General features: G+C 51.9%; 1 protein-coding gene across 1 annotated transcript; it reads right to left on the bottom strand.

Annotated features, from left to right (window-relative positions):
- Positions 1–1,414: 1,414 nt before the first annotated feature.
- On the bottom strand, positions 1,415–9,617 carry FATE1 (fetal and adult testis expressed 1). Its single transcript, XM_068532715.1, is given in 7 exon segments — positions 1,415–1,554; positions 1,789–1,896; positions 2,228–2,289; positions 3,710–3,789; positions 4,559–4,637; positions 8,351–8,474; positions 9,512–9,617. Coding segments are annotated over 7 exon segments (699 nt in total).
- Between the last annotated feature and the right edge of the window lie 13,016 nt (positions 9,618–22,633).

Below are 22,633 nucleotides of genomic sequence, written 5' to 3'. Positions count from 1 at the left end.
TGGCCCCTCCGTTGTCCCCTAGGAGGGTGGCAGGGAGGGTGGCTGGAAAAGGCTTGGAGCAAAGGCTCAGCTGCCTTGAGGCAAGCCTAGCATCACACACAGTGCCTCCGTGCTCCTAAAGTCCCCAAGATTGCATTCGTGTACTTTGACAAGGGACAAAGTCTCCCCACACAGCCACTTTCGCTCAGCTCCCTGGCAGACCAGGCACACGAAGGCCCATGTCAAGCCCAGCTCTAGGGCCTACACACGTTCACGGGCTCTAACCCCGACCCTATGGAGGCCACCGGCCCTTCCTCACCAGTCAGACGGCTTCAGAGGCAAGACGTCTTGGCCACAGTCAGCATCTGTTGGTCCGTCCGAGAAGCTTCCAATCAGAGACGAGCCCTCGGGGACTCATCGGCACCTGCGGCCAGCAGAGACCTCCCGGTGCTCCTGTCCCCAGGCCAGTGGGGTCCCCGAACCCCCAAGCAGCTCACAGCCTCTCAGTCAAAGAGCTGCCCACCCTGCCCGAGGCCGGCAGTGGCCCAGAGGAGCTCATGCCCACAGCTGAGGCAAAGCGGAGAGGCAAGTCCCAGAGCGGCACTTGCCCACTGGAGAAGTTGTACTGCCCGCTGGCTGGACGCCTGACCTTCTCACTGTGGGCCCTGCACACCCCAGGCTGCCAGCAGGTGAGGGTTGGATGCCAGGCTGCCTGGCTGTGGAAGCTGCTGGTCTGCCCAGACCCAAGAGCCAGCCCCTCCCAAGCTCCCCGAGGAGGCCTCCCTTACATAGAGCACATATTGCTCAGGGCTTTGTGTCTGGGGACCCAGAGTCACCTGCTCACCGCCGCCATGCACCTGCCTCCGGGCCGGGCCGTGTCCACAGTCCCAGCCTACCTCCCTGGCCAGAGGGCAAACCACGGGGGAAACCTGGGAGAGACAAGAGGTACCCGAGGTGGGGCAGGGTTGGGGGGAATCCATTCCTTCCCCTCCAGGGTTCCCTGGACTTGGCCTCCAAGAGGGGCCAGGGTTGGGGAAGGGAAAGGGGGCAAGACCCAGCCCTCCCTTCAGGAGGCAATTAGGCCACAATTGCTCCCTGGGGACCCTGGGCAGAGCCCATCCCGCCAGCCCTTTACTTCTGCTGGGTGTCAGGTGCAGAAGGCAATGGAAGGTTGCCCTGCCCCTCAAGCAGCTCCTGATCCAGAGGGGGAATGGCCGCGTACACCAAGCCTGGGCAACCCATGGGAAGTTTCGCAGAGGGGCGCTAAACAACATGCTGCCGAGAAGCCCCTCCCCTGCCCCAGCTATGAATGGGTCCCTCCCCTCCCCCGCAGGTCCAGCTTGTCCGTGAGGAAGTTCAAGGCTTATTGGGAGAAGGGTTGGGCTCATGCTGAAGCGCTTGGGCGAGGCCAGAGCAGCTTGGCAGGGAAATGGCATCAAGGGGACAGGTGCTCCAGGTGGACTGTAGCAGGGGGGGGGGGGGGGAGGCACACGTGGAGCCCCGCGGAGGAGCCAGCCTGGAGCAGCTCCGGCTCCGCCCTCTGGAGGCCTCTGGGGCTGGAGCAGGCAGGCAGGGCTAGGAGCAGCGAGCAGTCACAGCACAGGGGTGGAGGGGCAGCCGGGGCCCAGGCCAGGGCTCCACCTTTGCTCACTCAGCCCGGGAGGCGTTCGTTTCTCCAGGGGCCTCCACACTGTTTGTTTGCACCTCAGCTACAGTGCTCCCAAGGGTGAACCGTTGTTTCACAACATATTTTCAAGCAGACTTTTCCTGCAAACATGTCTGTGCCCGCTCACACACACGCACTCCCACGTCCCAGAGGGTAGACCTTGCCCAGCCCCGCAGTGGTCTTCCCTTCCTCTGAGCGCTCCTGCATGGCCCGGTTGGAGCAGAAGAAAGGAGTAGCTTCAGGAGAGGCACCTGAGGGCGGGCGGTGGACGGGTGGCCTGCAAAGAGGCAGCCCGGCCTTCCTCCAGGTCCTCAGGGGATTCCTGGGGCTCCAGGGCCCGTTTGGCAGGGTCCTCCCTGGGCCTCTTGGCTCTCCTGACTAGAAGCACTTGTGTCCGGGCACTGCCTTCCCCCCATTCTGCAGGGGTCTTCCTCTGGCACCCCAGTACCCTCTCTTCTCTGGGACCAGAGAGGGAATCTTCCAACTGTTTCTTCACCAAATGTTCTTGCTTCTGCTCTCAGCAGAGCCCGAGCTCCAGCAGCCATGTGCGTGGACGGCACAAGGCTGACAGGAGACCCGCACCCTGCTCCCAGAAGTACCACGGGCCCCGGAGGCTCAGGAACTCCCTCATTGTGTGGGTCCCACTGAGGGCCAGAGAGGGGCGGGGCAGGGGCAGAGCAGGCTCAAGGACTCAGTCTCTCTCCCTCTCACCATCCCTCCTCACTTGTGCTCTCTTTCTCTCCCTCTCTCTCTCTCTCTCTCTCACACACACACACACACACACACACACACACACACACACACACAGGGTCATGTTTAGTTTATATCTAGTAACTAACTCTCTCACCTTTATAGATGGAGAAGCCTTGACAGACACTTGGGGGCTTGGGTAAGGTCCGTTTAGCCACTAAAGCCAATGACAATGTAATGATCTAGGTCCTTGCCCCCGAGAAATGTGTGTTTATCCTTTGGTCCCAGGGAAAGAGCAGTAGCTCTTCTGGAGGCCTCCTGCAGCCCAGTACATTTGCCCTGAGGCCAGGCCCCAAGCAGTGACACTCGTGCCCTCTTAGGCCAAGTTCCACTGCCCTACCCAGCAATCTGTCCTGTATGAGGTGAATGTTAAAGGGCTGTGGACACAGGGGAGAAGGGTGCAAAGGCCCTCTGTGTGGCCTCCCATCCAGCCTCCAGAGCCAAGTCAGGGCTGGTCCCCGACCAGTCTGTAGGAGGCAGGCTGAGCCCTAGACCCTAGATGGGTTCAGGAGACCCCATCCTAGACCCAACCCTGTCTCGGTCTTGCTAGATGACCCCGGGGCCATGTTTCCCCTCTCTGGGACTCAATTTCCTCCCGAACAAATGGAAAAGTTTCTGTTCCTGTCCAGGAGATTCCTCTGATTGAGTTCCCGTAACACCCGACCAGGACAAGCTACTGCTGCAGAACCGCTTCACCGTAAGCTGTCGCTGGTGGGAGCTGCACAGGCAGGACCTTGCCAAACCCTGCCCCTCAGGAGGCCCCCGGCCGGGCTGGCGACGGGGAGGGAGGAGGGGCTGGGAAGAGGGAACCAGGGTCATTGTCTAGAGGGGCTGTCCCCACGTGAGTCCCGGGTGCAAGAAGCTCAGCCACCAGTGTTTGCTGCTATCACTGAACTTTTATTGAGAACATTCTCTGCGCAGAACCCTGCGCACAACACTGAAGAAAACGGGGAAGACGCAGCCAAGCCCCTGCATAGGATGGAACAGAAGGGACACTGAGGGCCCGGAGGCAAGGTCTAGCTCTAAGATGGTCACCATGGAGCCCTGGCAGGCAAGCAGGAAGCACCTCCCACTGGTGTTACTGTGGGGACAGGAAGCCACCCTCCTCGCGCTCCAAAGGGGCTGCATCTCAGCCCATTCAGACCTTTGGAATTCCACACTTCCTCCCCCTTCCAGCAGCTAGGGCTTCCCTCCGGCAGAGTTGGGAAATGGCCCTGATGCTGCTGATGGCTGCTGAGAGTTGGAAGGAGGTTGGGCAGGGGTGGCCGAGGGAGAGGAGGGAAGACGGGGAGGAGGGAAGGGCTCCAGCTGCACAGCCAGAGGTTGGCGATGCCGGTGAACAACAGCATGGTGAAGAAAACGGCTTCCCTGTGGTGCCAGGTGGCACCCGGTGATCACATGCAGCTGCAGAGGGACCGGAGCTGGCAGTGAGCAAGTCTCTTCCGGGGAACCCCACGGCACACCGGTGGGGGGAAAAGTAGGACGTTAGCACAGGAAGGGCCTCTGCTGCCCTTTGGGAGGCCAAAGTGTCTCTGGGCAAGAAGGAAGCAGAGCAGCTGAGACCAGGGGCTTGGGGTGGGCCCAGAGGGACCCCGGGGCTGGGCTGCCTGTGCTCTCAGGCCCGGCCGCCTCGCCCCGACCTTGGTGTCCTTCCCGTTGTCCGGAAGAAGCCAGCCCGTCCCAGCTGTGCCGGGGGGAGCCGGGAAAGGTGTGGGGACAGCAGCACCAGAGGGAGGGCCCCAGGATGGGGTGACACGCAGGGGCCAGAGAGGGCCACCAGCGAAGGTGCCCCTCCATGCCCACGCCCATGCCTGCTGGGGTCTCTTCCTGAGGAGGCCTGGACTTTGTCTGAATGAAGGCAACCCCTCGCTCAGACCTCTTGGCCTGCTCTCTCTGCATAGACTTCTCCTCTCCTCTGACGTCCCCTCTTCCTCCTCCTTTTCTCCTCCCCTCCTCCCTTCCCGCATCTCAGGGAGAGAGACAGGGTTGAGGCCGGGCGTCAAAATAGGACACGAGCCAAGACGGCTGCGAGGAAGGGGAGGCGAGCCCGACTTCGCCTCCAGTGCTAGACGGTAAGATGATTGGAGAGGCTGCGCATCCTCAAGGCCACCCCAAGACACCATGATTCTGCCTCCACCCTCCAAGTGGGTCCTGGACACTCACCTGTCTTCTCATGACCTCCATCTCCAGTCCATTTAGCTCTTCCAGGCCGATCTCAGCGACCATATCTGCCTCCGGGTTGCTGGGAAGGAAGAAAAGACAGAGACTCAGAGCTTCCGGTGGTCCCAGGCCGGGCCTGCCAGGATGCACAGGAGGGCCATGAAGGCAGGAGGGTAAGGTGGGGACAGTGTCCAGCTTCTCTGGACAGAGAGCCTGTCGGCCTGCAGTCCTCCCCTTCCCGGGTAGCTGTCCTCTGCCAGCACTGTGACACACAGACATCGGCTGAGCCTGAGCAAGCACTGAAGGGGGGAGGAAAACCTCACTTTCAGAACCAAGTGAATTGAGGCCCAGCGAGGTGACCACAGTTCCCAAGGGCACACAGGAAGCGCCAGAGCTCAGGAGAGAACCCTGGCTACTGGGAAACCAGGGCGAGCCCAGTAATCCCCACAGCCTTCGTTTTGATCCATCCGCTAATGACTCCTGGGACTGGGGGTCTCTGGCCCAGAGCTCTGGGGTCAGAGGGGTCTCATGCCTTGAAGAGCCAGTGTGGGCCAGAGGAGCAGAATATGTCTGACCTGCCTGGGGTCAAATCTCAGCTCTAGGATTCCAGTGCAGGAGGAACTATTTCACCAGCTGCTTGTTTAACACACACTTACCACATGCCAGGGACCATCCTCTAAGCACTTGCCAATACCAAGTCATTAAATCGTCATCATGACCCTTCGAAAGGGGTATCACTATCACTTCATTTTGAAAGATAGGAAAACTGAGACGCAGAGGGCAAATAACTTGCCCAAGTCACGCAGCTGGTAAGTAGCAGAGCAGTCATTGAACCCAGGACGTTTCACTCCAGAGGCTGTGCTCTTAACCATGACACTATCATGCCTCTCCTTTTTGACACTGCTTCCACCTAAGACTCCATTAAAGTGACAGCAAAGACAGGAAAATAGTATAAACCCGTAAGAAACAAGATAACGGGAGAGGCAATGAAGAATGAAAGCACTCAACAAGATTGTGGAATTCAGAAAGTGCCGACAAAGAAACCGAGCAAAGCAGGCCTCTGCTTGGCTCGTGGCTCTTGGAAGCAAATGGGGAGAGCTGAGCAAGGAGCTCCCTTCCCGGCAGCCCTCCGAGGGGACCCAGACCTGGAGTCTGCAGGGCCACTAGGGTGGAGGAGGACTGAGGTGGAAAACAGGGGCACTAACTGAAGGTCTGGACATGGAACAGTCACCCACGGCTCTCATCCCATCTGGTAGGCAGCCGGGCACCTACCCTCAAGCCCAAACCTGAACTAAATGAGCGGGAAAGCAGAGGTGATGGTGCCTCAGAGTAGGACCCTATGAATTGCAGTGCTTAAGGATACCGGGCAGGACAGCCAAAGCAGAACCTGCCATCTGACAGGCCTCACCCAGACTCAGCGTTCTGGGCTGCCTCTTCTATTTGCCTCATTCTTAGAAGGCAATAGACAAGTAAGGCTCACCTGTCACCTGAGAAAGACCTGCAGCCCTCCTCTGTTCCTTAGAAAATGTTAAAGTGCAAGGTGAACATTTTCTGTCTAAAGGATTCTAAAGGATTTTCATAGGAACTTTGCCACCATGCTCCATTTGTTGTGATAGGACAGCATTTCTTTTTCTCAAAAGTGCACACAGATATTTGTATGATTTTGTGTGTGTGTGTGTGAACAGTAGTACTTCAGAGCCACACTATTTTATTTTCTTCTTCCCCCTCCTCTTCTTCACCTCCTTCTTCTTCTCCTCCTCCCCCCCTCCCCCTCCCCCTCCTCCCCCTCCCCCCCCCTCCTCCTCCTCCTCCCCCTCCCCCTCCTTCTTCTCCCTCTTCTTCTTCTTCTTCCTAAGACATCTCAGAAATAGCATTAAAAGGACAGTGCATGTCAACAAGACTCCAGGACTATAATGGGGAATTAGATGGAGAGTTTTCTCCTAGAACAATTTCCACACTATCCCCTTGATTTTCCTATATCTTGGGATCAGAAGGAGAAAAAGCTTCTTGCGAGAGTTGAAGGCAAAATAAGGATCAGTGACTCGGGTGTGCTTGCTCGTTTGTTTGTTTGAGATAATATATTTTAACACATCAATATCATAAGAATTAATTTAACAACACCTGTAAGCTCAATGATAACTTATGATCATCCATCAGATGACAGGTCTAACTGTCCAAAAAGAGTTGTGTTTTCACTCTTTTGCTTTTAATTTTAGAAACCCTCTACTTAGAATGATATACACTGTAAAACATCAGATTTTTATTTACATTTGACGGAGATTAGGAAAATCTATGAACTGCAGCAAGTCCCAGCTTCCCTCTGTTAATTATTTCCAAAACTGTTATTTTTATCTTCATGCACTTTGTAAGGCACACTACATTTTTTCCCCCCAATGAACAGAACAGTATTATGAATTTTTTGTTCTTTCAGGTTGCGGTTCTCTCAGAGGCAATAAGAGTTCCATTAACTTTTTTTACTCAAAAATAAATAATGAGTAAATAAGTAGAATTGAGAAATTTAATTCTAAATGTCCAAACTTAATTTCTAAATTCAATATAAGGACTCTAGTTTTTAAAGGTGGACTCCTCTGGTCCTAAGAGGTAACTTTAATTAATTCAGAGGTTAATTAAATCCCCCTAGCATCTTGATTTGAGTTCAGCCTTAGGACACATGAATCCAGTTCAATATTTCTGGCTTGTTTTCATTCCCAGGAGGTCTGTGACCTGAGAGCTCTCTTTCTCTTTATTCATTGGGGGTGGAACCATATCAGCATTTATTGTAACATCCCCTAGAACAGTCAGGTCTCCCTCCTCTCGGGAGGGGTTGCCTTTCCCCAGTAACCTTTGCAACGGTAAAACGACCATGTTTCTGCAACTTGCCCTCATCCAAGGTGAATGTAGCTAGCAGAATCAGCCACAGAACTACCAGACTCAAGTAGTTTCCTAGAACAGTCAGGTCTCCCTCCTCCCCAAGATGGCTGCCTTTCCACCGTATTTTATGCAACAACGTGGCCACCATTTTCTCTAGAACGTTCCTTCAGATGGTGAGTGTAGCTTAAAAGATTCATTACAGAACAATGGAAGTCAGGTGATTTTCTAGAACATCAGTTCTCCCTCCTTTCCAGCCCGGTTGCCTTTCCCTGGTAACCTTTGCAACAGTATAGCCACCATTTTTTCTAGAACATTCCCTCACTCAAATTGAATGTAGCTTAAAGGACTGGCCACAATATACTCAGATTCAATTGACTGGATTTCCTAATAACCAGGGAGCATATGAATTTCACTTGCCTTACCCTTGTCCCAGCCCTAAGATATAAATATCGATATATTTATATGCATATCTATATTTACATATTTATATATAGTTATATAAAATTATTCTTATATATTTTATGTAGAAATAAATAATTATACATAGAAATAGATATAAAATATAGATATATAGAGAAAATATGCATATATAGATGTACATACATAAACATAGATATATTTATTCATTTATTAATAAAAGAAAGTGTCATTTCACACACCCTGGACTTTTGTACAGTAAAGTATATATGCACTCCCCAAGCAATGCGTGCTTCAGGCATTCTGGACTCTAGGTTGAACTGCCAGCCAAATAAATCATGGCCCTGACCTCTTGCTGGACCTCGCTGTCCTCGTTTGCCTGCCTAGTACACAGGAGCTTCGTCCTTCCCCCAAAGTCAACATCTGGCCCTGCTCGACCTACCATCTTCAGACTAGAGCTGGTACTCCCAAACCCAGCCCAGCCACCAAGTTCCAAGGGCCCCACACAGTACCACTTTCTTGGACCAGGTTGCAGCCATATTCCAAACCGCAGCAGAGCCAGCAGCCTTTAGATCCAACTTCTGTTGCCGCTGAGAAACACCCAGGGACTGGGATCCATGCTCCTTCATTTCTAGGGTGAAGAACAGAGGACCCAGGAACACCCACAGAGGCTATACCAAGGCTTCATGGGCACAGAACACACCAGAAAAAGGATAGGGTCTCCCAACTTCTTAGGAATCACTCAACACCCATTCACTGATGTCTACTGGCTAATCCCAGGTCTCAGTTTCTTCGTCTATTCAAAATGTAGCAAGTATTGACTGAGTGTCAATATCTGGGCTAGCTTATTAAAAAGCCAGCAATGCCCAAGAGACAAGATCGCAACAATCAAGAAACTGACCACCTCTGGGTAGAGAGAATGGGGGAGGGGGCAGAAAATAGTCCACCAGTGTAGATTCAGATCAAGACATACATGCTCCCAAAACGATAAAAACAGGATAACAAGACAGAAGGAAGGGATTACTTCTAGAAAAGTCAGAAACAATATTGAGGCAGAGACCTGAAAGAGAAAAAGAGTCCAGCCATGGAAAATCTGGGGAAAGAGCATTCCAGGCAGAGGGAACACATTGCACAAAGGCTGTGAAGAAGAAACACTCTTGGGGTGTTATAAGGACAGGCATAAAGGCACAGTGGAGTGGGTCAGCATGCCACAGCAGGAAGTCTATTGAAGAGATGATCTTGTTTGGATATTGTAGATCATCATAAGGAGTTTGGATTTTACTCTAAAGGGCAGAAGGCGGCTTTGGAGGGTTAGGAGAGAGAGTTGATTTGATTGATCTTATAAATTGAGCTTTCTGAATGTTTTCCAATAGACACACTGGTGGCTTGGATGCGGGGGGCGGGGGGCGGGATGTTGGTCACAACCTCCTCCCTCACAGACCACAAAATGCTCACATCATCAATCCCTTTCTCCCCAACTCCCCTGTCACTCAAACCACAAATATATGTGTAGGCACACCAAGGCACAGACACACACATGTATCACACATACATGCAAACACACATACACGCATATATGAGTGTCTGCCTAGCCACACCCACACGTTTTCCAACACACATGCACAGGTGCAGACACCCAAGGAAAGGGACATTACAGGGGATCCTAACCTGCTGGGATCACGTGCTCTTAGCTATGCCCTTGGCTTCCAGGAACCAGCTCTTCAGCCGTGGACATTTCTATGTCTTCTCTGATGTTCGGGGGTCCTCCTGCCATCATAACCAGTTGTTCGCTTGTAAGCTGTGGCCAAGAATGCACAGGGAGCAGGGCACAGAGGAGACACTTGGCAAATCAGCTCTTTGAGGGGTAGGAGCTCAACGAAGATACACCTGGACGTGGGGGTGGAGCCAGACTCCCTCTCTGGGCTCAAGCCTTGGACCCAGCACCTTCTGTTCCTGCTGTATCTTGCTGGCTGGGTTCGAGGCTTTCTCCCCCGCTACTCTGTAAGCAACTTAGGAGAAGTGATAAGGCTTGGAACCTTTGCCTGTGAGAACTGCCCTGGCTCTCGGGTCATCTGATTTGACCCCACTGGGGGGCAAGTAGGCTCCACCCGGCATCATTTCTAGATAGAGGCAGACTGGCACAGGACTCCAGAGTCAGTCAGTGGCCAAAGCAGGGTTAGATCCCGTCATGGCTTCTGCAAGGCCAGCTCTGGATTATTAGCCAGGCAGGGGGCATGGCTTTTCGAAGCCCTGGGTCAGCCTGGACAAGAGCCATGAGAACCAAAGGAGGGACGGGCAGGAGAAGAGGGACCTGCCTACAGCCACTGAAGCCCCAAGTGTCCCCAGCCCTGCACCCCCTGGCCTAAGTTCAAATTCTCCCTCAGCTTCCCTACTGATTAAACCCACATCTGTGAGGGTCAGGCTTATGTGTCCACTTGGCTAGCCTAAGGCCCCCAGTTATTCCATCAAGCACTAGTCTAGGTGTTGTTATCAAGGCATTTTGTAGCTGTTGTTAATATCTACAATCGGTGGACTTTAAGTAAAGGACATTATGAATCCTTGATAATGTGGGTGGGCCTCTTCCAATCAGCTGAAGGCATTAAGAGCAAAGACTGAGGTTTCCCAGAGAACAAATTCTGCTCAAGACTGCAGCATCAACCCCTCCCTAACATTCCAACCTGCTGAACTGCCCTGCAAGTTTTGGCCTTGCTAGCCCCACAGTGGCATGAGCCAATTTCTTAAAATAAATTTTTATATACACACGCGCATATATATGCACATTTATATACATACACATACATCCTATTGGTTCCATTTCTCTGGACAACCCCGACTCATACAAGCACCAAAGGTGAACCCTCAGCTCTTGGGAACAGCCCCAGCGCCCCTGGGGAAGAGGAGGCTATTTGCAAAAGAAAGCAAGCACAGCTGGGACCAGGTGGGAGGGAGAGGAGGAAAGGGGGGAGGGGAAGAGGACGGGAGGAAGGAAAGGGGCGAAGGAGAGGAAGGGGAGGGGCGGGGCTCGCTTAGAGAGGGTGGCACGATGTGGGCTGCCCGACCCCCTCCCTGGCCCCACCTGTCCAGCTCTGGGAACAAGCTGTCCAGAGCAGAGCTGACAAAGGCCCTGCCTGCATTCCTGAGGACCCTGGGAGAAGCCCTTTCCAGCTCCAGGAGAGCAGCTGCAATGAAATCCGAGCTTTCTGGAGGGCCACCTCAGGAGCAGAGAAGTGTGCTCTGTGGGACTCAGGAGCCTGGGAAGCAGGAGCCGTGGGTCTCAGGCAGGCCAGGGTTGCCAGACTGAACAGATAAAAATATAGGATGCCAACTGAATTTCAATTTCAAATAAACAGCAAATAATTTTTTAGTATAGGTATGCAGTATTTGGGACTTACCTACACTAAAACTTTATCCATGGTTTATCCTACATTCACATTTAACTGGGTACCCTGTATTTTAGCTGACAACCCTATGCCCTGCCCATCCTCCACATGAGTTCAAGATTTGACCTTGAGCAAGTCTATGGGCCTCAGTCTCCCCATTGGACGATGGAGGAACTTATAGCCCCCTCCCTACAGGGTGGCTGATTGTGAGAGCAGTCAAGTCAGCTGGATAGGTATGGGCATGACCTTGCGCTATTGACCTCAGATCAGATTCCCCTCTGACTACCAAATGGCCTTGGCCAGTTGGGGCTTCCTGGGCCCTGGGTCACTGGGTCCAGGTGTATGCAGAAGAACTGACCCCTGGTGGCAAAGGACCCCACCACCTAAAGTCAAGCAGAGAGGGTGGGGACACTTCCTTCCCAATCCCTAGGGCCCCCAATGCCACCCAGAAACCCTGGTATTTCACCACCTTAGCCTGTCTGCCTCTCTTGAATTGGGCACCAAGGATGGCTGGGCTGTGGGAGACTAAATTTGCTGTGTGACTTTGAACTTGCCCCTTGCCATGTCTCTCTAGCATGCTAAACTTTTCTCTCCAACACCATAATTTCTTTCTGAAATTGCCCCAAACTCTTACTCCAAACACTCCCCACATCCCCCACTGTCTGGTGTGACAACTTCAGGGGCCCGAAGAGCTAGAGCACCGTGGGTGCAGAGTGATCTTCCGAGTCTTGCGGGGGCCAGGAGGATGGTCCATGGCCAAGTGTGAGCGGTGGGCTGAACAGACCTAAACCCCAGTGGAAGGCTCCCAGAGAAGAGAGCCAGGGAGCCCGAAGGTCTTCCCCACATGGAGGTTAGACAGATGACTCTGGGAGTGGGGGGGAGTGGTGCAGAGAACATCTGGCTTAGATGTGTGTGTGTATATGTTTGCAGTGTTTTACATAAATGAGATCATACGTTTGAGGTACGTGCTGTTCTGAAACTTACTTTTTGAAGTGAACAATGTGCCTTGGGGATCTCCCTTGTCAGAACAAATCTACCTCACGTCATTTGAACACAGTACGGTATTTTGCTGCACGGCTGCACCCCTGTTTATTCACATGCTCGTGGACATCTGGGGTGTCTAGAGCCTTTTGCTTTTATAAACAATGTAGCGGGGAACATTCCTGGACATGCCTCTTTGCACATGTGTCTACATGTTTTTGTAGAGCTGGTGCCTAGAGGTGGAATTGTGGGGTTCTAGAGTACGTGTGCTGACAATTTTGACATTGTCCCCTCTGAAGAGGCTGCACCAAGGGGGACCTCACCAAGGGGAAGAAAGTGCTGGTTTCTTCACAGGCTTGTCAATAGAAGGTATTATGAAACTTTCTAAAAGGCATCATTGTGATGGGTGAAAAATGATCTCTATCTCATTGTTGTTTTAATTTATATTGCTTTAATTATGAATAAACCTGAGCATTTTTTCATATGTTTATTGATCTTCTGTATTTCTTTCCTCTGAACTGTCTGCTGGAGGACTTGAATCTTTATTAAAATAAGAGCTGTTTTATTAACAGAAAGGGATGGGGGCGAAAGCTCTCCCTCCCTTCAAGCTAAGCGTCTCCAAAGAAAACATATCATCTTTTTCCCTAAAGGTGATCGTGAGCTTAGAGCCTTCACTGGGGACCAAACAAACCCAGTTACTTGCATGCAAGTTTGTGCTGAAATCTAGAGGGCATCCAGCCCCCTCCTCCCCACAGAGCAAGTGTTCACCTCGGGCTGTTGCCTGCCTGTCTGCCCGTCTGCCCTCGTCTTGTGTCTGTCTGTCTGTCCGCCTGCCTGACCACTTGCCTCCACCAATACCTTCCAACCACTGGCCTCTCCCAGCTGTTCAGCCAGCCACGCACTCTACTCAGACTCCCGACCGGCTTGAGGTCTCATAGCCATGTCTGCTACCTGCTCCCACTTCCCTTGCAAGCACAAGAGGGAGGTAGAGGGAACCCAGGCCCGGGGTCAGTACACCTGGGAGTGTCTCCTACCTCTGACACTGGGGCACCTTAGGCAAATTGCTTCCTCTGCTCTGAGGCTGTTTCCCATCTCACATGGAAGATTGGGCTAAAATCTAGTTTCCACTTGTTTCATGGTTTCAGGGAAGTGTGTTAGGGCTATTCCAGCCTCTCTTTACCCAGTGCAGTGCTGTTTTTATCACTTTCTTATGTTGGGGTTCTATGGAAGAGGCCTTTCAAAGCTAGTGGGCCCGATGGTCTGCTGCCCCCCAGCTCTGTTCACAGCACAGTCTCAGGCAGCTAGTCTCAAGCCCCAGTAAGTGAGCCTGAGTTTGGCTGCAAACCCAGATCTTCCAAGCATCTGGGAGCTTCCTCTCTACTTGCTAATGAAACTTAGGAACCTGTAAACAATTCTGCTTCCTGCTTCTGGAAGCAGCTGGTACTGAGGTCATCCCTGGAGCCCCAGGGCCCTCCCCAAGACAGAGGGGAAAGGGAAGGGGGACTCACAGAGCCTGGCAGCTGTCCTTCCATTCCTTAAAAAGACAGGAAGGACAGAAAGCAAACGCCAGGGACTATAGCTGGCCCAGGGAAAGAGGGCCACATCATGAGCAGAGAGAGGGAAATAAGCGGCAGGGCCACCTGGGGAGCCCTTGGAACCCACCCCTCCTGAGGACAGGGCCGTCAGCAGGAGGCTACAGGAAGCTCCTCGCTTTCCACATGTGGGCTTCTCTCATCCAGAATGACCACCTTGAGTCAAGACTGCTGGGTGCCAGGCGCTGGGGCTAGGGACGAGGTCCCCATCCTCGCGGAGTTCCTGCTCTCCAGGGCAGATAGAAACAGATGGGCCAGAAGTCCATGGGTCTGTGGCGACAGTAGCAGGGGATTGTTTTGTCGCGGTCCTGCCCTTAATCCCGCCACACTCTGCTTCCCTGGGAGTGTGGTGGGTGCTCCCTAGAGCTTTGCCTTCCCAGGGGACTCAGGTTGATAGAAAAGTCTTCCATGCTTTGAGTGGAAATGCTGGTCACGCCTCCTGAACTCTGGTCCGGTCTGGGAGGGAGCAGCTCCAGCAGAAGTGAGTTAAAGACATTGACACAGCCCCAGATCTGGCTGACAAGCCTACCGGCAGAACCGTGCTGCTGAGATGCTCTGGGTCCCTTCAGATCAGCTATTAAAGGTTCCCCCTGTGACGAGCAGCTGCCTGGACAAGGCAGGGGGAGCTGCAACCACCCAGTTTAGGGTGATTGTTGCTGGCTGATGGCCCGAGGGATAACTTTGCATGCCCCACAAGAGCGGAGCATGATGACAGGAAACGTGCCCTCTGTCCCCAGACCCCACCCCACCTCGGTGTAGCAGCCGCTGCCCGCGTTGTTCCTTCTTCCTTCCTGTCTCTCCGTTGGCCCACGAATCCCTTCCACACAAAGCTGGCGGTAGATTCTGGAACCCGGAGGGCATAGGCACTTGCCTATCGGTCAGCTGTGCCTCTGGTGCAGGGAACCCTTGTCGTGGGTGGGGAAGGACCTCTCTCCTGATTCCCCAGGGATGGGATTGGATAAGGTGACCTTGCAGAGTCCTCGGCTTTGCCTGCCAGGTGATTCCTCATAGAGCACTGCATCTGCTTTCAATTGTCTCCATAACCAATGACTGAAATGTGACGTGTATGTAAAATTCAAGAGAGTCAAAAAAAAAAAAAATTCAAGAGAGTCGGGGGCCAAAGGAAAATGTCCAACAATAACGAAGAGGTGGGGAAAGTGTTGTACAGGTGCAGACGCTGAGCTGCTCAAAAGCACACGCAGCCGCAGCCCCTCTGATCTGGAGGAAGGCACAGAGAGGAGGGCCCTGGGTGAGTGAGAAACAGTCCCGGTAAACTAACGACAAGCTCTCCCATCCACGAAGCCAGCCGATCCTCTTCCCAGTACTCCCCATTTTACAGATCGACAATTTGGAGCCCATGGAGGGCCGGGATGTGAGCCAGTTCACTTAGCAGTTCAGTGGCGGGGCCTAGAGGAGGTCTGAGGGAGGAAATGGCTCAAGAGAGTTCCAGCAAACATCCTCTAGCCCCTGACCCACTCTGCCCTGCCCTTCACTCTTGGAAGACGGGGCCAGCAGTCTGGCTGCTCTCCTCCACCCCTCCCACGTGGCTCCTCATTTACTGGCTGTGTGGCCCTAGGCAATGTGGCTTGTGATCCCACCTGAATACAGTGGGGAAGGGGCCACGGAATGTGAGGCACTCAGCTCCTAGCAGAGTTCGAGCTTGAAGCTGCTGCTGCGGGATTTGCACACCGTCCTCAAGACCGTACTGCTTGTTCTTTTCAAAGGATGAACTGTCCACTGCTGGCAGAGCTGGTGGCACTCGAGCTTGGGCCCCGGCTTCAGTTCTATCAGTGACCTATCTCTGCATCCTCCTGGGCCTTCGGCTACTCCCCTCACCAGGGTGACTCTCTTCAGCCCAGAAACATTGCCACATCTTTCTCAGCACTAGGATAGCAGTTCCATGAGGGCAGAGACCTTGTGGGCTTTGCTCACCTCTCTCTGTCGCCCCTGCACTTAGTGCACTGCCTGACTCGTGGTAGGAACTCATCAATTGTTGAATAAAAATGACCTGAATGGTAAACTAACAAACAAACATAAAAAACCCCAACTGTCCTCCCATGGTGTTTGGTCTCACTCATGCTACTGTCCTTTCTCAACTCCTGGAAAGTGTTGCCCCCACCACAGACTCTGTCTCCACTCTTTTACCTCCCAGATATTCCTCTCCTCACTCGAGTCTGGCTTACTACTCAACTGAAAGTGCCCCAGGCCAAGGTCACCAATGACCTCCTGGCATCCCGATCCAATGGACCCACCTCACTCATCTTACTTGATTTCCTGGATGCATTTCGTATCATTGTCCTGTCTCTTCTGCTAGAAACCCTCTCCTCCCCCGCTTTCCAGGACTCTATACTCCAGTGGTTTCCCCCTGCCTGTCTGACGTCTGTCGTGGCCTGCTGGGCCCGTACCCAGACTTCATTTAGCATCTTTGTGGTAACACAAATGACTCTGCTACCTGCTGCTTCAGCCTAGTCCTCCCTCTTAGTTCCCCTCAGACACACTCCACACCACACACTCAACGTCCTCCCCGCAGCCTACTCTTCCTCCAGTGGAAGTGAACCTATCCTACCTTCGTGGAGAATGGTCCCACCATCTAACCCACTGTCTGAGCCCCCAGAGCTGAGAGTCATGTGGGACTCCTCCCAACCCCCTCCCAACCCAGTCAGTGACTATGCGTGGTTCTGTTCCTTCTGTGATGGTTAATTTTTTTGTGTCAACTTGACTGGACTACAGGGTGCCCCGATATTTAGCTAAACATGATTTCTGGATGTGTCTGTGCTGGTGCTCTGGGTGATATCAACATCTGAATTGGTGAACTGAGTAATGCACATGGCCTTCGCCAACGTAAGTGGGCATCATGCAATCCATTAAGGGCTATGAATAGAACCAAAAGGCAGAAGAAGGGGAAATTTGCTTCCTCTGCCCCTGTCTCTGACTACTTCAGCTGGTACATTGATCTCCCCCTGCCTTTGAACTGTAACTCACGCCACTGGCTTTCCTGGGACTCCAGCCAGGCTCCATAATTGCAATTGCCTGAGGCGATTCCTTACAATACATCAATCTCTTTCTATCTCTATCTCTATATCTATATAGAGATAGATATCTATAGAGACATATATTTATATCTCGATATCTATCAATGTATCTCATATGGGTTCTGTGTCTGGAGAACCCTCATACAACCTCTTAAACATGTAATTCGGTGTTTGAGGAAACATCTTCTCCGTGGTTTACTTCTGTCTGTCTCCTCTCTCACCAACCTAGCCAATCCCATCACCATCTCTTGCCTGGATGACTGCCATAGCCCCCTACCTTATCTCTTTGATCCTGTTGAGCCCGTTCTCCATACAGCAGGCAGAGAGATTGTTGCCAATATAATAGGCGTGGTCATGGCCTCTTGCTCCCACTACCAATAAAGACTACAATACTGAGTGTGGCCTAGGGAGCCCTACATGGACTGACTTCCCTCTACCTTTTCCAGTCTCATCTTGCACAAGTCTTTCCCCTTCTGCTACCCTGGCTTCTTCTGTTGCCTTAAAAACATGATGGCCTTGCTGGCCTCCAGGCCTCTTCACATGTTCTCCCTCTGCCTGGTTTAATTGTCTTCTATTCTTTTTGCCTGACTGATTTCTACTCATCCTTCAAGCTTTAGACTGGATATGGCTTCTTCAGGAAGGCTTTCTCTGGCAGCCCCCTGCTCCAAACTAGCAGAAAGTTCCACATGCTCTGTGGCTATGGCTTGTCTCATGCCTCCCCGACCAAGCTAGGCCCAGAGCTCCAAACAGGTAGGGCCCTTCCGGAGCCCCATGGCCTGGGTGGAAGCAGGGACACCCCCAGGTTGGGGGACACAGTGCTCTGCCAGCACCCCTCCCTCTATGCCCGGTCAGCCCCAGGACTCTGGGATGCTGGCATCAACCAGCCCACCCACTGTGCTTCTGTGATTAAGTGTAACCAGCCTGATATGAATGTTACCCAGCCTCTATAGCCTCTATTTTTATAGCACATAAAGCCCGGTGAAACTGAATCCATCACACAGTTTGAGCGCTTCAGAGAAATTGTTGAAAGCCACTGTTACTGGAGCTGCTAGGCTTGTGATTCATGAAAACAACATGTTTTGTCTATTAAAACAATTTGAGAGGGCACAAATACTTTGTCTATTCTTCAGGCTTTGGGTTCTCCCATCGCTCTCCACAGAGGGACCCTGGGAAAACCATTCTGAAGCCCACTTCACCTCTCCCAACCCCACCTGCCCTGTGGGGACCTTCAGCAGCTGTCCCAGGCCCATCCATCTGTGGCAAGTAAGAATCTGCTCGGGCGCACGGTTTGAGAATGGCAAGGTGCCCCTGTCTTTGTCGGCATCTCAGAGAAGTCATGATGTCCACCCACGAGCTTTTCCAGAGTGTATATGATGTGCTCAGGGTTGGGAGAAGGGGCAACAAAGACTCCCCCCTGCCATGAATAGAGTGTTATGGGCTGAACTGTGTCCCCCCCTCCGCAAGTTCATACGTTGAAGTACTGACCTCCAGTACCTCAGAACGCAATTATATTGAGAGGTAGGGATCTTTAAAGAGGTAATTAAGGTTAAATGAGGTCAATAGGGTGGTCCCTGATCCAATATGACTGGTGTCCTTATAAGAAGAGGAGATTAAGATACAGACATGTGCACAGGGAAGACCACATGAAGACACAGGGAGAAGACGGTTGTCTACAAGCCAAGGAGAGAGGCCTCAGGAGAAACCAACCCTGCCGACACCTTGATCTTAGACTTCCAGCCTCTAGAGGTGGGAAACAATACATTTCTGTCATTTAAGCCATCCAGTCTGCAGGCCTTTGTTATGGCACCGCGAGCAAACTAATACAAGGAGCTTGGCTTATGACTGGAGAATAAAATCAGTCAACACACTTTATTTAATTGAACACTGAGTGCGAGCCAGGCACTGTGCTGAGTTCTGGGGAAGAAGTGGTGAGAAAAAAAAAAGTTATACATGGTCCCTGCCCTTGTGGAATTAACAGCTGGGCAGGAAGCGGCGGGGGGGGGGGGGGGGGGGGAGGGGGGGTGTGCTGGGAGGATGAACAGTCAACAAGAAAACAAAAGCAAAGTGATCTCCAAAGGAGACCAGCAATGCCATGTGAGTGGCCTGCGGTGGGACAATCTGGACAGACTGGGGTTCACATGATAAGGCCGGCACTTCTTCCCTGGGAGGCCTTGGTCAAATGGCATGCTTTCGGGCCTTGCTTCCCTCACATGTCACGGGTTTATTGGGAGGATCATCTCAGTTAATGCACCTACAGGGCCTGGCGTACACTAAGTGCTCAATAAATGCTGGCTTTGATCATTTCCAAGCACAGCTCGTGGCTCCTCTCCACTGTCCTTCAGTCCCTTCATTCTGTGAGATCTCAAGCCAGCTGCTGTAAGGGTGTGGCCGTGGTACAGGGTGGGGTCTGGGGAAAGGGTGAAAAGAGGGGTCCCACCTTCCCAAGACCTCATGTATTAGCTTCCTTGCACGGACTAGGCTGGGACCCTAAGTGGCTGCCTAGAGTGCTAGTTTCTAACAAGAAGTTCAAAACCTATGTTCATAACATGATCCCATCTGTGTGCTGGAGTCTGCTTGAAGAGTCTTCATTTGACTTGCCGGCATCTCCAGAAGCTTGGCATCACTCAATAAGCCCAGCTTGGGATGAGAATGGAACCTAAGGCCTCTGGCTGTCATTCTTGGCATTGAGCCTCCACATTCAATCCTTGAAAGAGGCCCTGAATTTCACTGCCATCGTCTCATCACTGCCATGACTTTTCCTATTAAAGGGTGGATTACTTTCATTACTGGGGATGGGCACAACTTTCACCAGCAACTTCCCATGGCCATACCTCACTCCACACCAACAGCTGGGAGTGCTCGGGGCTAAGACCACACTTCCTCCGAGGGGAGGCTAAGGCATCATTGCCCTGTGGACAGTCTTGGACTCCTGCCATCCTCAGAATCCAGGAAGCCGAGCCAGGGCAAAACCTGAGTATTATGTCCCACCTATGCAGGGCACAGAGAAATTTCTCCCTCCCACCCCTCCCCCAGAGCTGAAACCAAGCAGGACATCTTTTCTAGTAAAGGACACCTCTATTAGTAACCAGGGATGAGGTGACAGGGAACTTGTTAACATGATTTGTGACAGACCCTACTAACCTCATCCCAGCGGGATGGGTCAGCAGATCATCTTACACGTATGGGGCAAACTTTAGGACCCAGGACATCTCTGCTTCCTGCTTCTAAACTGGTTTGGGCTGTTTCCTTATCTACAGCCTGACTTTTGGAAAAACAAGTTTGGCCCACAACCACCCATGCCCCGTGGAAGTTTGAGAGTCAGCAGGGAATCCAAGGTGGGTGAGGACAGAACACAAATGAATACCATTTGCTCTTTATTATTATTCATTATCTTCTGGTACAGAAAGAGACAAACTTAACAGCTAAACCCAACAATTACAAAAAGAGAGAGAGAGAGAAAGAAATCAGAAGTACGTTTGTTTGTTGCCCCCAGGCCCCAGTGAAATCCTGACATATTACTGAATGTACAGATTTCCCAGCTGACATGGGTCAACACATGAATTACGAGCACAGTTTAAAGTGGTACCAAAATTAATCCATTTCACAGTAATCTTGTCTATAAGCTCAGTTGCACATATCAGGGTTTCCACTGGCACAAATTCACGACCACAGAGTGAAAGAGCAGGTGTGTTCAGGCCTGGGAAAGTGGCATCCGTAAGGGGAGACAGATTGGGAGGCATAAGCAGCTGTGGGATTTGTCCCAATCTCGAATATCTGTGTTAATACTTGGGCTGGGGGCGGGCGAAGGGCAGGCACCGGGCAACGGTCACATAGCTCAGTACAGTGGGACAACTGTTGAGGCACTGAGCCCGAGGGGGTGTGCTGCGCTGTTAGGATATCTTTGTCAGGAAAATTCTTGCTCCAGAAAGACTCACCGCCCACAGCCTGTGAAAGGAAAAGCTCGATGCGTTTTAATATTTGGGGGCGAATGATGGGAGCGGCCGGTCTGATAGCGAAACATCTGCTTTACAGACGATTTAGCAAGATATACAGTTATATTACTTTAAATTGCAGTTTAGTTCACAAACTATTTTATTCATAGAGCAAATAAAGGAGGAGAATGAAAAGCTGCCATAACCCAACATTCCCACAGTAGAGAGAGAACCAGAGATCATCCTGTACACGAAGAGCCCGAAAAATGAGAGCTGCCGAAGGCACGGTGAAGGGAGCCATAATATCTTGAGCCTTTTATTTGAAAAAGGTACTCATATTAAACTAGATCCCTCTTACACATATGCCCCTGAAAACTAACTGAAGGGAAGAATACCTTGAATATTTCTACGGGGTGAGAATCGCAGATTACCGTGAATTATCTTAAGTTGTGATTTTCTCTAAGTTTTGAATTAGTGGGCTTCGAATTAATGGGCTTTTACCATAGTTGCAGGCAGTCTGATTAAAGGACTTTTAAACTAGCTAATTATACTGATTAGCATGAGTAGCGTTCGGTGGGGAGGGTGTGCTTGTTTCTGAATCAGTGCAATCCTGACATGGAGCTGCGCTCTTGTCAAGCTGAAAAGCAGCCTAGACAGCAGCTTGTCTGCCCAGCTCTCCATCTCGGCCTTGAACGTGAGGGCACACACATGACACGTAGCACACACACGCACACTCCTAGAAACAGAGAGTGTAGGTAAGAGAGTTTCTCTTAATAATCTCTCCCTCTCCCTCTCCCTCTCCCTCTCCCTCTCCCTCTCCCTCTCCCTCTCCCTCTCCTCTCCCTCTCCTCTCCCTCTCCCTCTCCCTCTCCCTCTCCCCTCCCTCTCCCTCTCCCTCTCCCTCTCCCTCTCCCTCTCCCTCTCCCTCTCCCTCTTCCCTCTCCCTCTCCCTCTTCCCTCTCCCTCTCCCTCTCCCTCTCCCTCTCCCTCTCCCTCTCCCTCTCCCTCTCCCTCTCCCTCTCTCTCTCTCTCTCTCTCTCTCTCTCTCTCTCGGACAAAGGAACAATCTAGAGGCAGCGTTGTTTTTAAGTTCTTCTTAGTTCTTCTTGTGGGATGCCATTTGGTTGTGAAAAGATCAACCCCCAGCCAGAGAAGAACCATCTGGCTCCAACTCCTTAGCAAAAAGATGCTTTCCTGACCCGGATCCATCACCTTCAAGCTACCGAAAACACAAAGTCCAACAAATTGGGCAGATTCTTATTTCCGAAGCACCCTAAGGAATTCACACTAGTGGCAGTGGGATTCGCAAGTAGAAGAGGAGGGCCCTGGCCTCCGGGTCAGACGGCGCAGTGTTGTGTGTCCGTCAGCCAGGGCGCGTCACAGCTGTGCAGAGCTGCACACGCTGGGCACCTGCGCACTCCACTTCCTGCTGTGCTTTCGTTTCGTAAGCCCCAAGTGATGGGGAGTAGCAGGGGAGGGGCAAGATTGTGATGCTTGTTTGAAAAAGTCTTTGAAAGATTTTGGTTGAAAACATGTGACAGTCACATTCCAAGGAATTTGTCAAAGCCTTTTTCTATTTTTTTTTTAAGTGAAAATTATCTAAATAACCAGCCCTGCCATTCCCAAAGTCAACAGTCACACATCTTTCCACCAAAAATAAAAATCAAAACCAAAACGGCCCAGGAGTGCTCAGATTTCCTTCAGCTGCTGATACCCACGGAACAGGAGCCAAGGCTGGGGGCACCGCTCCAAAAGGGCATGTGGGGGGGGGGGTCCCACAGTGGGGAGGCCCACAGGATGGAGTTGCTTCAGCTTCATCCAAAACCTTTTGTGAAGGAGGGCGGAAGGCGGCAACTCTGGCGGGCTCGCTCCA

This window comes from Eschrichtius robustus, chromosome X (assembly GCF_028021215.1).
Source record: "Eschrichtius robustus isolate mEscRob2 chromosome X, mEscRob2.pri, whole genome shotgun sequence".
In the NCBI taxonomy this organism is placed as follows: domain Eukaryota; kingdom Metazoa; phylum Chordata; class Mammalia; order Artiodactyla; family Eschrichtiidae; genus Eschrichtius; species Eschrichtius robustus.
The sequence above is the reverse complement of the archived record's forward strand: the minus strand, read 5'-3'. Positions and strand labels throughout refer to the sequence as shown.